Source organism: Prosopis cineraria, unplaced genomic scaffold (assembly GCF_029017545.1).
Source record: "Prosopis cineraria cultivar Desert tree isolate PC_DT_omini unplaced genomic scaffold, ASM2901754v1 PC1971, whole genome shotgun sequence".
Classification (NCBI taxonomy): Eukaryota; Viridiplantae; Streptophyta; class Magnoliopsida; order Fabales; family Fabaceae; genus Prosopis; species Prosopis cineraria.
The window spans coordinates 8,920-24,945 of NW_026557296.1; the positions used below are offsets into that span (position 1 = coordinate 8,920).

A 16,026-nucleotide genomic window follows, 5' to 3' on the forward strand; every position below is an offset into this window, starting at 1 on the left:
CTTTCTTTATAGATAAAACAATGAAATATATTATAATAAAAAATAGAGGAAATGACACTTAGGTCATTGTCAAATTTTAAAAAAATTAAGTTGTAAATATTAATTAACACAACCGCAAGCAAAAATTTCAACTTTGACTTGAGAGTTGCGTCTGTGAACATTGGGCTTTAAAAAGAAACATGAGCATAAAATTGAAATAATATAAATGAAAATATTGAGATATATATGTGGTCATATATAAAAAAATAAAATATAAACTGAATATATATATATATATATATATATAATATATGTGGCGCCTATTATAGAAAAAGATAGTGAAAAATTATTTGAGATTATCTGGACATGTTTAGAGAAGGCCGTGAGAAGTATTGATGAGGAAAATAGAATGAATAGCCTTGAGCCAAGCACAGAGAGGTACAGGAAAATTAAAGAAACATTCATGAAAGTTATTGAACTAGATCTTTTAGTTAATAATATTTTTAAATGCTTGGTTACATCATCTAATCCACGTAATCAATCTCAACTAATAAGATAAGGCTTGTTGTTATTATTTTTTATATTGTTGATCTAAGAGTTATATTTTAATAGTAGATATTTTATTTATAATTAAAACTTTTAAATTTATAATTGTTGGATTAATCACCCATCATCATCCTAACTAACACTGGGCAAATAAGTTATGGGCTAGCCTGCGCGAGTTGGCATTTTTGCAAGTTGGGTTGGGTTAGCTTGCCAGATAAAACGGGATGGGAAACCCAACCCAACTTATTTTCTAGTGGATTGGCTAGCCCGTTGGTTGGCCCGCAAAAATTTACTAGAATTTTTTTAACAATTTAAAATTTAAATAATATATATATATATATATTTCATATTTTAAAGCAAATTAACAATTAAAAAACTTGTAAACAAATAAAATAAACTTGCTAAAAAACTTGTAAATAAATAAAATAAATATAAAATTTAACCAAACAAATTTATTTTGCCAGACTTTTACTATTAATCATTCCCACCTAAATGTGTTATTTTTCTTATTGAGAAAAAAATTTGAATATAAACCCATATTATTTTTCTCAATAAATTCATACTTATGATTTCAATCAATAGATCTCATGAAATTAATAAATAATATATATTCAAAATATTTATATAAAAACTAATAATTATTAATTTATAAATTATAATAAAAATTTTATTTGTAAGTTGTAAAAATGATTTATACTATATTTTAAATGTAAGAATATATTTAAAAGTTATAAATTATATATTTAAAAATATTATCATTATTGTATATTTATATAAAAATATAATGTAATTAAAAATAAAAAAAATTATTTTAAAAAATGTTAACTCGTAGGTCAATTTATTTTAATCTATTAATATTGCAGATTGGCCTAACCCAACTAATTTTAAAAAAATAAATCAATTTATTCAATTTAATTTATTAAATTTTGCAAGTTTAATGAGTTAATCAGTGAGTTCAATCTATTTTTCGGCTCTAATCCTGACAATGAACAAACAAAACTAGAAAAAGGTTCGTTTCGTGGGGAAAATCAAGAATAACAAAATGTGCAACTTTTGTGCGGCGGCAAAAGCAAAGCAAAGCCAGGAAATTCCTGGTTGAGTTGTCCACACAATGCTTTTTTCCGATGCGCTTTTTTAGAGCGGTTATTATTTAAATGGGTCCCACCATCCCATGCCACCAAACCCCTTTGTACTGTAGTACGCACTGCAGCCACTTTCTTCTCTTTTTCCAGTGAGACTTTGGCTTGTTTAAAATTATTTTTATTTAATTATTTTAAAAATTAATATTTCATAAAATATATTTTAAAAATAAAAATAACAAAATAAGTATTTTTTATTTTTTTATTTTTTAAATAATAATATTAAAATACTTGAATTTATTTCTATTTTTTATTTTTTTAAATAATATTTTATTTTTTTGTTTTTTAAAATATTTTTTAAAACACATTATTAAATATATATTTTTGTTCTTTTATTTTGAACAATAAAAATTTTTAAAATAATTTGTCAAAAAAGTCATTATTTTTTCCCTCTTTGTTATGAATATTTTTTTAAAGAGTGAATTTTAATTAAGAACTAAAAATGTAACTTAATTATTAATGGAGCCTAAAAAATATGAAATTTAATTCAATTCAAAAGGATTAAAGTAGACATAATTTTAACAGTAAAAGGATTAAAATATCATTTATTTATTAATTTTATTTGACATGCAAAATTATTAGTATTTAATTTTTTTACTTCTTTTATTAATTTATTAATATAAGTTATAAATTATATGATTTGATTTATCAATAATCATGCACGATTTGAACATTAGTTGTTCAATACAAGTAGGAACATCGGTTATTAATTTATTAAATTTACTTATTAATTTATTAATATCAGTTATAAATTACTAACACATTTTGTAATTTATAATTGATATTAGTAAATTAATAAGTAAAATTAAAAAATTAACAATTGATATTGCTATTTGTCTAACAAACTGATGTAATTTATAACTCATATTGCTAAAATTAACAAGTGAAGTGAGAATTGTAACACACCAATTTTTTTTTTAAATAATTTAACTCAACCATAGTTGGGTTACAGCCACCCAACACATTTTTATATCAATAATTTCGATATAAAATATTTTATAATTGGCTTCAACTCATACACTATAACATTTCAGATAAATTTTTACCTCCCACATGCCATTAGGCTAAATCACATTTGTCCATCCTTATACTCCCAACAAGTAAAATAAGCAATTTAGTCAATTTTCAACACAAGCCAGTTATTTGGTCTTATAATCATACCATTTTAACCAATCCAAAGTAAACCAAATATTAAAATTTCAGTCATCTAAATTGTACCAAAAATAGAAATAATTTAAAAAGCATGATTATATTTATATATTCATATAATTGACAATAAACAAAAAGTCCTAATATTGGCAATATAACACATTATAAATCATAAATTAAATACCCAAAAGAGACAGTGGATCTATACCACTAAGCCTCTGGGACTTCTCCACGTGTCACTCGTGGCTCTTCTGCTAAAAATTGTTAACCACATAATGAGACTCAAAAATTCCAGTAACCAAAGCCAATTTATGATAGTGTATACAAACAGTTAAGTGTGTGCTTACTAAGTGAGAATTAAAAATAATATAATTCCAACAAATATATGAAATATTACAATACACACAAACAACCATCCTTATATCCCTCCATTAACCTCGAGTCGTAGCCCTCATTCGGTGCTAAATTACCCGGCCAAAGGTAGATTAGCCCGAGCCCTTACAAGCCACCTATTGAGCTCTAATAGTGGCGTACCACGTGGCACATAAATACAACAATAATAGCAAGTCTCCCAACACCTCCCACAATAATCAAACAAATTCATAATAATATTGCACAATTATACAATATTACAAAATTCATAATTTTCTCAATAATCACCCAATTAACATGAAGTAACACTAATCACAAATTAAAAGTATGGTTACCTTGTGGCTTTTTCAATAAATTATTCCTTAAAATTTCTCTCTCACCACAATTTTCACCAGTAATACAATCTACAAAATAACATATTATTTATAAATATTAGTTTCAATTTTTGAAACTAATAAAATAATTCTAATAATAGAATTAAAAATATAACATAATTCCTAATCTCAATCTTAATACAAATCTATAGTTAATACTATTAAGTAAAATTTTTAACTCCTCTTTTAATTATCAATAAACATTAATAATCTAAAAATCAACTTCTAAACTAATTTCTATTATCAAAATTTTCTTTTTATTTCATAAATTCGTACCTAAAATACCCAAAAATTAAAAATTGAGTCTCTAGCTTAGAATCATAATCCTATAACCATAATAATTCATTTCTCATCCCAAATAATCATCTAAACCTCAATAAATCAACGTATATTTTCAGATCTAGTTTAGAATTTGATCCATAAGCCACAGATTCAAAGATCATCAATAAATTTATACTCTAGAACATTTATTATACTACTGACAACTTTAAAAATCATATTTATTTAATATAAATTCATCCCTCTTCCAGATCTTAAATTTTCTACTACTACAAACTCAGAAACCAAAGAAGAAGGATGACTAAGAAAAATTTTTAGAACACTTATTTAGTCTTGAAAAGCTTAAAATCACACCCTAAATATCCTATTAAAAACTCTTACCTTAAAAATTTAGATATTTCGCACCGGTGACTTGCTTCTCTCCGCCTCAGCTCGCGCGCAAGAAAAGAATTGAATAAATGAAAGGAAACGGGTGAGTTTTATAAAAATTCAGTGGGTCCCACACATTTTTTTTATTCTTTTATCTCTCTTCTTTCTTCTTCTTCTTTTTTTTATTATTATTTTACTATTGTTACTATTGAGGCGGCGGCCGAAGCAAACTTCTCTTTTTCTTCTTCTCTCTCTTTTTTTTTTTGCATACCTTTTTTTATAATAATAATTTAATAATATTTTTAATTAATTAATAATAATTTTTTTAATTAATTTTAATTTTTTTAAAAAATTAATTTAGAATTATATCCTAAGTTAGATTTAATGATCATTTTCTACTAATTTATTTACCTCTAAATATTTTTTTTTTAAATTTCTATTAACCCAAATTAACTATTAAAATTTAAATTGAGATGTTACAAGAATAATAATTAATGATTTTACATCTCGAACAAAATTAACAAGTGAATAGTATTGTAATTTTTTTATCATTCAAATTATTTTCACTTCGATCTTCTTGAATTGAATTGAAATTTTAATTGTTTAGGATCCATTAATAATTAAATGGCATTGATTTTTAATTAAAATTCTTCTATTTTTTTTAAAAAATTATTCTCCTTTTAGCCACCTCAAATTTTAAACAAATTTATAATAATATTCTAATACTATTTTCTTTTCATAATAGTAGTGAACCTCGCCGACAATAAAAAAATTTTCATTAAAGACACTGAAGACAAAGGATAGATCGTTTTTAACTAAGTTATTGTATATACAAGGATTGATATTCAAACCCTTAAAACTCCAATCACTTACGTAAGTGATGAAAATCCTTACCACTTATATCAACTTGAGTTGGTTACTCTAATGCTCTTTTTATTTTTGATTGCTCATAAGTACTTTTTTATTGGAGATAATTATGTTTGAGGTACGGCTACACACTAAATATAAAAGCATTTTTAATAGATATTTAAATCTTGATTTTTATATTGTGAGGGGTTAACCGTTCCTGCTAAACCCAACATTTGCTAGTAATACTTTTTTTTTTACCATAAGAAATTTATAGTCAAGTTTAAAACTATTCCTAAATTTCATCAAGTGAGAAGAATAGCACACTCATGTGATAAAAATTGTGAAAATTAATAAAGTTATTAACTTTTTTTTCCTCATATAGATGTCCTTTTATTTTAAAAAAATCTTATAAATTTTATTTAAAATATAGTCAGGCATTAAATGTAAATAAAATATTGGTTCGTCATATTATGAGGGGCTAGTTGTAACACCCCTCTAAATAAAGACTAGGATTAATTAAAATTAATTCAAAATTTATGCAACTCTAAAACTAAACACAAAATTAAGACCAAATTAAGATCTTGTCCTAAGAAAATCCATTTACAATATCAGACTAAAATAGTGCATCACAGAAGAGCTGGCTTCTTTTGCAATGAATAAATCTACTATCGACAAAGCCTATTGGACATACTAAAGGATAACTCCACAGACCAATAAAAGCATATTAGAGGAGTATCACAATTTTAGTGATTTATAACAGACATAGAAAGAACACTTGGCCAAAAATCACATGCGTAAGAGTATAAATAAATGACCATATATTTAGGTCAAAAAAGTCTCACCATCATGCACAGAAAGAACGAGCTATAACTCTCATTTAAAAAATGTTAGAATGAGGAGAGTAAAATATGAAATTTAAGTAACCAGAGAATAATTTTAATTTAAATAAGCATACCAAGATATAATATAATTTATTAGGAGGGATGCATGCTACCAAGGATACCATATATGAAAAATAATTTCAAATCTGGTTCTCAATTTTTAACAGTTGAGCAATACCTTCAAAAAGGAGTTTCTAGGCTTTATCCATTCATAATTCAATGTATAATCAAATTGTATGATTTACATCAATTTTCATCCCTGTTTCAACACCCTTCTTCCATAACTCATTGGTTATAACTTAGAGTGTCTCCATGACAAACCTCTTCATACAGTCATTGGCTAGGGGTTCTTTGCATTCTAGAGGAGAGTCATGGAATTGTATCCACCTTCTATAGTTTAGCCATTGTGATTTAGTAAATACTCTTACCTATTTTCTCTTTTCACTTTCAAAGCCGAAGACAATAGATAAGGAATGATATGTCTTATATGCTAGCTATCCCCTTGCCCTTCTTGGCCATAAGAATGTATATTTTAGGAACTAGCATTTACCATGTGGTAATAAATGATCATCAATAACCATCAACTCGCAATAGTCACATCCCAATTCCATAATAATAATAATAATAATAATAATAATAATAATAATAATAATAATAATAATAATAATAATAATAATAATAATAATAATAATACAGGAACACAATACACCATCAACTATAATCAAAATTTATCATTAATAACAAAAGGACAAAATCCATCATCAATTATATAATAGGGGGATAAGACACTTCCTAATACACACACATCACAAATACTGGGTATGATGTATAAAATCAATTTAAAATATAATTCTCATATTCAATACCAATAGGGCAAAATAAGCTACTTTCTTAGTTAGTCTTTGAATCCAAACAACTTAATACATTAATTTATATTTCTTAAAATTATTCTAAAATGCCAAAACAATATTTTCTTTAGGTATTGTTTTCCAAACTTTTAAAATCATTTTTTAAATCCAATATTCCAACATTAACATCAATATATATGTGTATATGTGTATGTATATATGTATGTACATGTATAAAATTCAAAAACCATTTCTTTAAACCCATATTCATACCATTATTGAAAACTCATATGAACTCATTATTAATAGTTTTATACAATAAAAAGAGGTATTATAATCAATAAATATCAATGGAAACTCACGCATGTAAAAAATATCTATTGCATGTACATGTTACAACAAGAATTAAACTTCAATCACCTCAACCTTTCAAGTTAGAAGAGCAATAAGGCCAGCCAAAACCACCTCACATGATCAAACAACCCACACTTTGATCCATAGGAACCCACCTACTCAAAAACTACAATGAAGCCTATAAGGCTTAGAACAACAATCAGACCATAAAGTACACATCATCACAACTAATAATATTCTTCTAAGTATCTCAACTATCAATTTTTATCTTGTCAACACAAATGATTAATTCTCACACCAATTTCCATAATATAAATTAATTTCATTAATTATTTCCAAATATGTCCTTTTAGAATAGAAATCTTGAGTTCAAAATGATAAATCATATCACTTTTAAATTCAATGAAATTTTAAACACATAATCTTTATTACCTAAAGTTTTTGGTTGAATAAATTCTTTGATAAAACTATCATCCAATTAGCCAAAGCCAAAAATCCTAAGAAAATTTAGAATAAATACACTAAAAATCTAAAATTTAATATAACCTCCAATCCAATCACAATTTCACATTCCAATAGGCATAATTAAGTTATCTTAATCCAATAACCTCATTCTTCAACCATCAATTCATCAAAAATTTAAATTTTATCTTCTAAATAGCATAGGTTTTCTCCAAACAAACGTAATATTCAAAAGCCACCATCTATAATTCCAAACAAGGTTAGAGAAAGCTTAAACTTGCCTCTTCGAACTAAAAAATTTCCTTAATCAGTACAAGATTCAGACCCTTAGTTTCCAATAATTAAAACCTCGATAAATTTCAAAATTTTTACTAGTTAAATAGAAGAGGAGGAGGAGGAGCCAAAGACACATCTCAAATCAACATTTGGAGGTTCAAACCTCTTAAATTTTTGGCCAAAACCCCTCAAATAGAGGAGGAGGAGGAGGAGGAACCAAAGCCCAAAAGTTGCTATCGAATTTTTCAAACCAAAAACCTCATTTATAATTTGATTGTTGAGTTTTAAAATGATTATCTGTTTTCTGTCCACTCATGATCAAACACTTCACAATTTAATCCACCTACAATTGAACTTCACATTTTGATCAGTCAACATGAGGCTAGCATCCTTGCTTGGTAAACCCCAAAACAAACTTCATCTACAATTAGACAAGGGTAAATGCTCCAATTTTGACCAAAACTTACCCTATAACTAACAAAAGTGAGAGATATAATCCTTAGATCATCAATTAATCGCATTATAAACAACCTAAATGTTACTGCCATATATTTTTGCCAAAACATCCTGATTTCAATAGAAAAAGACAACTTAAACTTTTGATCAATACTTAAGCTAAGATGTAAAACATTGGGGTGTTACACTAGTTCTTTTTATTGGGCCCATATCAATTGGCTAAATATTGATTCACTAAGTGTATAGAATTTAACTGACAAATTATAATTTGACAAAAAAAATTGATAAATTATAATATTGCATAGTTTAATAGTATGAGTCGAGAGCTAAATGTACGAAAGAAGAGACGAGCTATGATTACTTAATAAAAACAAAAGGATGACATGTAATAATGATATCTAATTTGATTTGATCTCAAATCGATGGGATACCCCAGTTCATTAATTATTAATTAATATTAATAGAATTAAAAAAATAAAAGAGGGCAGTATTCATCATGATGAATGCCAAAAGAAGTGAAATCATTCTCCGAATGGACCCCAAATAAAAAGTAGCCCCTCGCATGAATGATTTGACCCTCAAGGCCGTAACACCGTTTATTTATTGGTCACTCAATTTTTTCATCAACAAACTTTCATGTGCTTCATGTTCGGTGGTAATTAAAGCCCATAGTCTATTTCTCCAATTTAGCCATATATTTAATAATGCCACAACTACTTGTAGTAGCTTCTTCCTTTTGAAATGTTCTCCGACTGTGACATCCCCACATTTTCAAACTCCTTGTATTTCAATTTCTTCTGTCAGCCTCCTAACCCATCCTCATCTCTATACCGTTGTGATATTTTGTAGGTGAATGGATATATTAAAATATAAAACATTTTTGAATAAAACTAAATTCCAATACTACTCCTCATTATTTCACTTCTTCAATAAATTTTACAATTCTCAAAACGTTTAATTAACACTTAACTTTTATTATACCCTCTTTAAATCATTTTTAAATAGAATAATAAATGAAGTAAATACATAGTTAAAAAAATTATAAAAACTATCTTAAGGTATAATGATAATTGAAAATATTCTATACTTTGAAAAAAAGTAATCCGCTTCGCTGGCATGCGCTCTACTGTAATTTCACAAGTCTTCACTACGGAATTTGCACGCTGTATGAATAGTAGGAGCATGTACTATTAATATTAAAATAAGATAGTGTTCTTGTTCTGCAATAAAAGTATCAAAATGCCCCTCGAATACCTTTACAAGACATATTTTAAGAAATTTATTAATTTTTTTATAAATTATAATATAATTTTTAAGTAATATTTAATTTTTTTTAAATTATTCTTTGTGAGGGAGAGAAAGTAATATAACACTATTTTTAAATTTATTATATAAAGATATATTTAAAACTTTACATACTTTTACTCTTTATATTATTTTACATTAATATTAATGAGATTAATAAAAATGACTTATAAAGAGGTTAATGAGTAATATATTGTTATCATAAAAGAACATGATCTCATTGTCAACATCTAACTTGAAGTATTTGTTGGGAAAATAATTGAATCGATTATATAATAGAATTATTTATTAATTTTTAGTTTTTGATGTGAATTATTATTTCTAGAATAGCAATTGAAAGTTATATTTATTCTATATTTTAAAAAAAAAACATTAAAATTAAATCAAATGCACTGCTCCACAGGATCCAAGTTATTATGGTATATTTTTGCGGCCAATCGGTTATTATTATTATTATTATTTCAATTTCTCTTCGATTTGCATTTAAAAAAAAATACAAAAACTCGTTTCTTGACTATATACCAACGGCACTCTAGACGTTAACGAACTTCTTTTTTGGAGGCGAAAGGTGAAAGCACTATTCTTAAGTGGGGTCCACTCTGGCAGCGGTTCAGAAAAACCAGTGTAAGGAGAAATTATGATCCGAGAAGCACGGGAATATACCTCTCTTCGGGGACAGTTTTTGCCATAGCCACCATCGTCGAGCAGGATTCGTTTCCTCTATTCCCAATACACAGAGTGGGAAAGCCCGATAAGAGTGAGAAAGGAAGGAAAGCGACTCGGCTAGGGCGGGAGAAACGACGGCGTTTCCCACGTCTCCTTCTCTTGGAGGTACCACTTGCGAGGTACAGGTAAATGAAGCTGTCCGGAGAAAGTATGGCGTCCGACGAAGGCACTAGTGACTGCGACGGTGGTCGGACGGTCGTGGTCGGGGTGAAGTTGGATCCTCGGAGCAGGGAATTGCTTACATGGGCCCTCGTCAAAGTGGCGGAGCCTGGTGACCATGTCATTGCGCTTCACGTTATCGGCAGTATGCCTGGTCTCTATTTCTCTCTCACCTTCGATTTTGCTTTGGTTTTGGTCTATATTTAATCTGATTGTTTTGGTGCAGCGGGTACGGGATCGCTCATCTCTCTTGTAAATACTTTTGATTCTGTTCTTGCCGTTTACGAAGGTTTCTGCAACTTGAAGCAGGTTCGGTACTGCTCTCACACTCTCATTATTTGTTGGTTTAACCGTTTCGTTACATATTTTAATCGTTTGCTTGGATTCTGGCGAAATGCGAGGTTTCTCGAAATTAGTCTCGGGTGATTATTAGAATTCTAGATTCTAAATTGTTAGGTGAATGACATTGTGGATATCTTTTTGCAACTAAAAATCCTTTTATACATTTTTTTTAATTGTGAATTTTGAGCCTCAAGTCCGCTGAACATTCCCCAGGTTGGTCTCAAGCTGAAAGTATGTAGAGGTGAGTCATCTCGGAAACTTCTTGTACGGGAGGCGAAGTCGCTCGGTGCATCAACTGTAATTTTGGGGACTTCTAAAACGCATCATACAATCCGGTCATCGGCATCCGTTGCCAAGTATTGTGCAAAAAAACTGCCCAAATATATCTCTGTCTTTGCTGTTGACAATGGCAAAATTGCGTTCCACAGAGAGGCTACGAAAATACGTGCTATTCAAGGTCGTACCTGTATTTCTGTATAATCACTCTGACATTTTTAATTCTTTGTTTTCAAGAGAAATACTATTGTCAATTCAACGTGGTCGATATATAGTGCTATGTTCTCTATTGTAAACTGTGATTAGTCAATCAGAAAAAAATGTGAATTAATACAACTATTTATTTTAATAGAACTGAATGAAGGCCCGGCTTTATTACATAAATCTTTCAAGCCTTGTACAAAGACAAATCCCAGGAACTGTGAAAGTTGTGCGAGGGTGTTGGCACTTCCAGAGAGTTCTGCAACTGGAGCTTTGCCTGATGATCAGGAAAAGAATGATTCACTAGCTTTAGTACCGGTCCAGAAAACTGGTGGTCCTTGGTATGCAACTGTGGTTCAGGAATCAAACCAGTCTAAACATGGTTGGTCTGTCCTTCGCCAGGTATTTCTGCCCAAAAAGCATATACAGAAATCCTATGTGAGCAATCCATATGTTTTTCAACGGGTTGTTAAACAGCCCAGCTGGCATTCATCAGCTGTAGTCCATCCAGATCTTAAACAAATTAATATTGACAAAAATGACATTACTACCCTTGATGGGCAGAGCGGTGCCATTGTGCCATTCAGATCTGCTGCTAACTCTGGCTTGAGCAACTTTCATGAAGAATTGTCCAGGTTACAGGAGAAGTACTCATCCTCATGCAGAGTATATAGTTTCCAAGAACTTGCTTCTGCAACTGCTAACTTCTCGCCTGGTTTGTTTTCTTTGCATTAACTTTCCTGTCCCTATCATGGTTCCGATTACTTCTTTTGTTTGGGATATATTTTAATGAAATCTAATAATGTTTTCAGATAATTTGGTTGGCAAAGGTGGCAGTAGCTATGTTTATAAAGGATGTCTTCTAGATGGCAAGGTGGTGGCCGTAAAAATTTTGAAGCCATCAGAAGATGTGTTCAAAGAGTTTCAGCTGGAAATTGAGATCATCACAACTTTGCATCATGAGAACATAATATCTTTATCTGGGTTTTCTTTTGACGACAATAACTTGCTTTTGGTTTATGATTTTCTATCAAGAGGAAGCCTAGAAGAGAACATTCATGGTAGATATCTATTTGGTCTTGCCTGCTCGGAATTACATAATCATCATGTCTCCAATTTCTTTCTTACTCGTGTATTTTGTTGAAGGTGATAAGAAGGACTGTAATGTATTTGGCTGGCAAGAGAGGTATAAAGTGGCTGTGGGCGTTGCTGAGGCACTGAACTTTCTGCATAATGGCTGTGCATATGCTGTGATTCACAGGGATGTAAAATCTTCAAACATCCTTCTTTCAGATAATTTTGAGCCTCAGGTGCTGTAGTTACCTTTTTTCCATTGATTGATTATGTTCCTTTTTGAATTTATTACACTTGATTCTTATTTGTCATCAGCTCTCCGATTTTGGGCTTGCCAGTTGGGGTTCTTCTTCATCCCACGTTACTTGTACTGATGTGGCTGGAACCTTTGGGTGTGTATCATGTCCTCTAAATCCTCTCTGGACTGGTCAACTTTAAATGTTTCATGTTTCAGAACATTTTCTTTTCTGGCAGATACCTGGCTCCAGAGTACTTTATGCATGGTAGGGTAACTGACAGAATCGATGTATATGCTTTTGGTGTTGTGCTTCTTGAGCTTCTTTCTAGCAGGAAGCCCATCAATAACGAATCCCCTAAGGGCCAGGAGAGTCTTGTGATGTGGGTAAGCTTTTCTGCTGTGTTAAATAATAATTGGAACGTCTACCAAACAACCAAAATAATAATTGAATATCCTATGAGATCTGGTCGTAGTATATCAAAGTGTTGAGAATGAATGCGATTGTGACAATATCCAGGCAAGACCAATTCTAAAGGATGGAAAGCTCTCACAATTGCTTGATTCAAGCGTTGGCGATCCTCAAGAGTGGCTAATTGACAGAATGGCTTTGGCTGCTACCCTTTGCCTCCGACGATCACCTAAATCTCGACCTCAAATCGACATTGTGAGTCTCCTCTGTTCAATTCTGCCACATCCTTATTGTCACGCCTCTTTTTTTTTTTTTTTTTTTGTTGCCGCGAAGTTACAGTCTGATGATGTTTCTTGAGAGCAGATATTGAAACTTCTGCATGGTGATGAGGAAGTGACAAGTTGGGCAAAACAAGAAGTCGGTGCACCAGAAGAACTTGAAGCGTCTGATGGGGGACTGAATAATATTCAGTCCCATTTGAACCTTGCTTTGCTGGACCTGGACGATGATACAGCTTCTGTCAGTAGCTCTGAGCAGAGTGTCTCGTTGGAGGACTATTTACAAGGAAGATGGAGTCGCTCCTCAAGTTTTGATTAAGCAATTCATGGTAGCACTAACTTCAAAGCAACTATTTCTTTCCAAACTTTTTATGTTATCCTGTGCCTTTCCCCTCCCTAGTTTAGATTTTGAAAGATCCTGCTGACTGGGTCTTGGAAGAGAGGTCCCAATAAGAGTATATAGCCCCCTCCTTGACTTTGTAGCTCTGCCTGGGTTCATCATAATTCTCCGAGATGAGTTAATGAGTCCAGTCCCACGTGTCATAAAAGCTTGCAATCGTATTCCAAGTTTCCGCGGGCTATTTTGTTGGCCGCTTGAGAGTTGAGAACCATGAAGAGTGTGTATACTTGGTCTCCTCTGATGTGGCATGCCCATTTTCTCTTTTCTTTATCTTTCGGGCAACCATTAGTTCTTTTTTTTTTTTTGGTTTAAAGCTTCTCACACAAAGATACGAGAAAGCGCAGCCTTTTTTATTCTGTTATGGTATAAAATTTTCCTTGATCACCATGTATTCAGTGCACAGGATATTGATAAATTGGTACACATGAATGAAGAAGTTGCACCCTGCACAAATATGCAACATGATTGAGATCAAAAGCTTGAAAAAACATGTTTTTTTCCTGGCTGGTACCACCGCATTTTCTAGTTTGAAAAGGCAAAAACTTGAGAAACTAGACTATAAGCACGATCACAAATCATTCAACGTCAAGCTTGCTTAATAAAAATTAGTGAGGCTTGGCTTGTTAAGTTGTTATTAATTAATTATATTAGTTTATAATTAAGCCACACACAGGTCAACTATAATAAAAGCTATTGCCATTGCAAAATTTTACTCCCCCCAAATCGCAATATAGAGTATTTTTTTTAAAACCCCATTTGATTCAAAATACAGGAATTTCAATTATACTTTTATTTTATTATTTTCCACTCAAGTAACTAAAGGTGTTTTGAATAAATCAAAATATTATATTCACTTTTTGAATAGCAAAAACTGACCAAAAAATGCACCACCTTTGACAAAAATGCACAAGAGACTGCCTTATCTTGCCACATGAAAGTAATCATTTGGCAATTTTCTGTCTACAAGGCAGCCAAAACAGAGCACGGCTCGATCCATTCAATTTCAAGTTCTCTTAATAATGATCTACACATTCAATACCCTTTGAAATTCTCCAGTTATATCATCCAAATCAATCACTTCTCTTTCTTCCATCTTCAATTTGCTGAGCTCCGAATTTAGCTCGGCAAGCCGCTGCTGTAGTTTTTCTCCCCTATCAGGTAATCTAGAAATCATTGCCTGCAATGGTTTATATAGCAGGGAGGCATCAATTGTGAACTGATTCAATGCAAAGCACATAATGTCATGATTCGCCAATATTTCAGATGTGAAGTTGACATGAACCAACCAATCCTCACTAAACTACCATTGATTGATTGTTTCCGATCTAACAAGAACATAATAATACCTTATTTGCTAGTGTTTGAGAAATCCGTTTGATTTTATCCCTGATTTCAGACTCAGTCAATTTACCAGCGCTATTTGGGGAAGAGCCTTTCTTGTTCAATTTGACTTCCTTTGGATTGAAAGCAAACTCAGCTCTGACCAAATAAAAAATAGGTTAAATAAACAAGGTCAGACCATAGATCAAAAGAAAAAAAAAGTTTGAGTGGGGGAGGAATCGATCTAATATCCGTATGACGATGAATAATTACCCATCAACAGGACGTCAAGGGAAGTTGATGCTGACGCTCCCAGCATAAAAAGAAGCTCATCACGCAGCATTGTTTAATTAAGCAATTAGTTAACATAATACTATGGTCCAAAAGAAGCCAATTCAAGAAAGAATATTTTGCATATTTTAACAGTACATCATCCATAATCCATAAAGTAAAATAAAATTATAACATCCAAGAGCATTAGCAAGATTTCAGCATTACATCTTGTGAAAAAGAACAAAGCACCCACATGGGAAGCATATCCTAATAACTATGTATTGTTTTTCCCTTGGCACTTCATCATCCCCAGGTGCATCATGGACTGGTGCTGTTTGGAAAAAAGAGAAACTGTGGTGACTAACTCCACCTATGCCTTGACTTTTCAAGAACTCTATGTGTGCTTTAAACGAGTCCTCCCTGAACAACACAAATACAAAAGTCCAAAATCAGAAAGCTACATGCAGCACTCTATTGCTTCGACAGTATGCTCAGATTTGAAACTCATACACTGTATCTTCACAAGCATGCTCCTCCTCTAATTGCTTCTGAGTAACAGACACATCAAAACCCTCCTTTGGGAGACTGAAAAGCTTCGGAGATCCTGAAAAGGATGACTGAAGAAGTTATTACATTGCACCACACGCTAGTCAAAGATGTTCTCAGCATACATTAGAAATAAGCAATACTCT

General features: G+C 30.9%; 1 protein-coding gene and 1 long non-coding RNA gene across 4 annotated transcripts; one reads left to right on the top strand and one right to left on the bottom strand.

The window, feature by feature from the left end:
* Positions 1-10,312: 10,312 nt before the first annotated feature.
* LOC129301228 (protein kinase STUNTED-like) lies at positions 10,313-14,218 on the top strand. 3 transcript variants are annotated; one of them, XM_054939804.1, is made up of 11 exons: positions 10,313-10,677; positions 10,750-10,832; positions 11,079-11,322; positions 11,494-11,744; positions 11,907-12,057; positions 12,155-12,403; positions 12,489-12,652; positions 12,732-12,808; positions 12,891-13,038; positions 13,172-13,318; positions 13,427-14,218. In XM_054939804.1, exons 1-11 carry the CDS (start codon positions 10,494-10,496, stop codon positions 13,658-13,660), a joined length of 1,932 nt encoding a protein of 643 aa, XP_054795779.1. In that variant the 5' UTR covers positions 10,313-10,493; the 3' UTR covers positions 13,661-14,218. The 3 variants fall into 3 exon arrangements, with proteins under 3 accessions (XP_054795779.1, XP_054795776.1, XP_054795777.1); XM_054939801.1 differs by having other exon boundaries at positions 11,494-12,057; XM_054939802.1 differs by having other exon boundaries at positions 10,313-10,668; positions 11,494-12,057.
* Positions 14,219-14,554: 336 nt separating this feature from the next.
* LOC129301229 (uncharacterized) lies at positions 14,555-15,349 on the bottom strand. The gene is made up of 3 exons (XR_008590929.1): positions 15,335-15,349; positions 15,088-15,220; positions 14,555-14,918 (listed from the first exon to the last, which is right to left on the bottom strand). It is a non-coding gene; the product is annotated as an uncharacterized LOC129301229 (long non-coding RNA).
* Between the last annotated feature and the right edge of the window lie 677 nt (positions 15,350-16,026).

Coding starts and splice junctions, on each gene's coding strand:
- LOC129301228 (XM_054939801.1), top strand. CDS start 10,494: ATGAAGCTGTCCGGAGAAAGTATGGCGTCCGACGAAGGCACTAGTGAC. Junction 10,678..10,749: donor CGTTATCGGCAGTATGCCTG/GTCTCTATTTCT, acceptor GTTTTGGTGCAG/CGGGTACGGGATCGCTCATC. Junction 12,404..12,488: donor CCTAGAAGAGAACATTCATG/GTAGATATCTAT, acceptor ATTTTGTTGAAG/GTGATAAGAAGGACTGTAAT.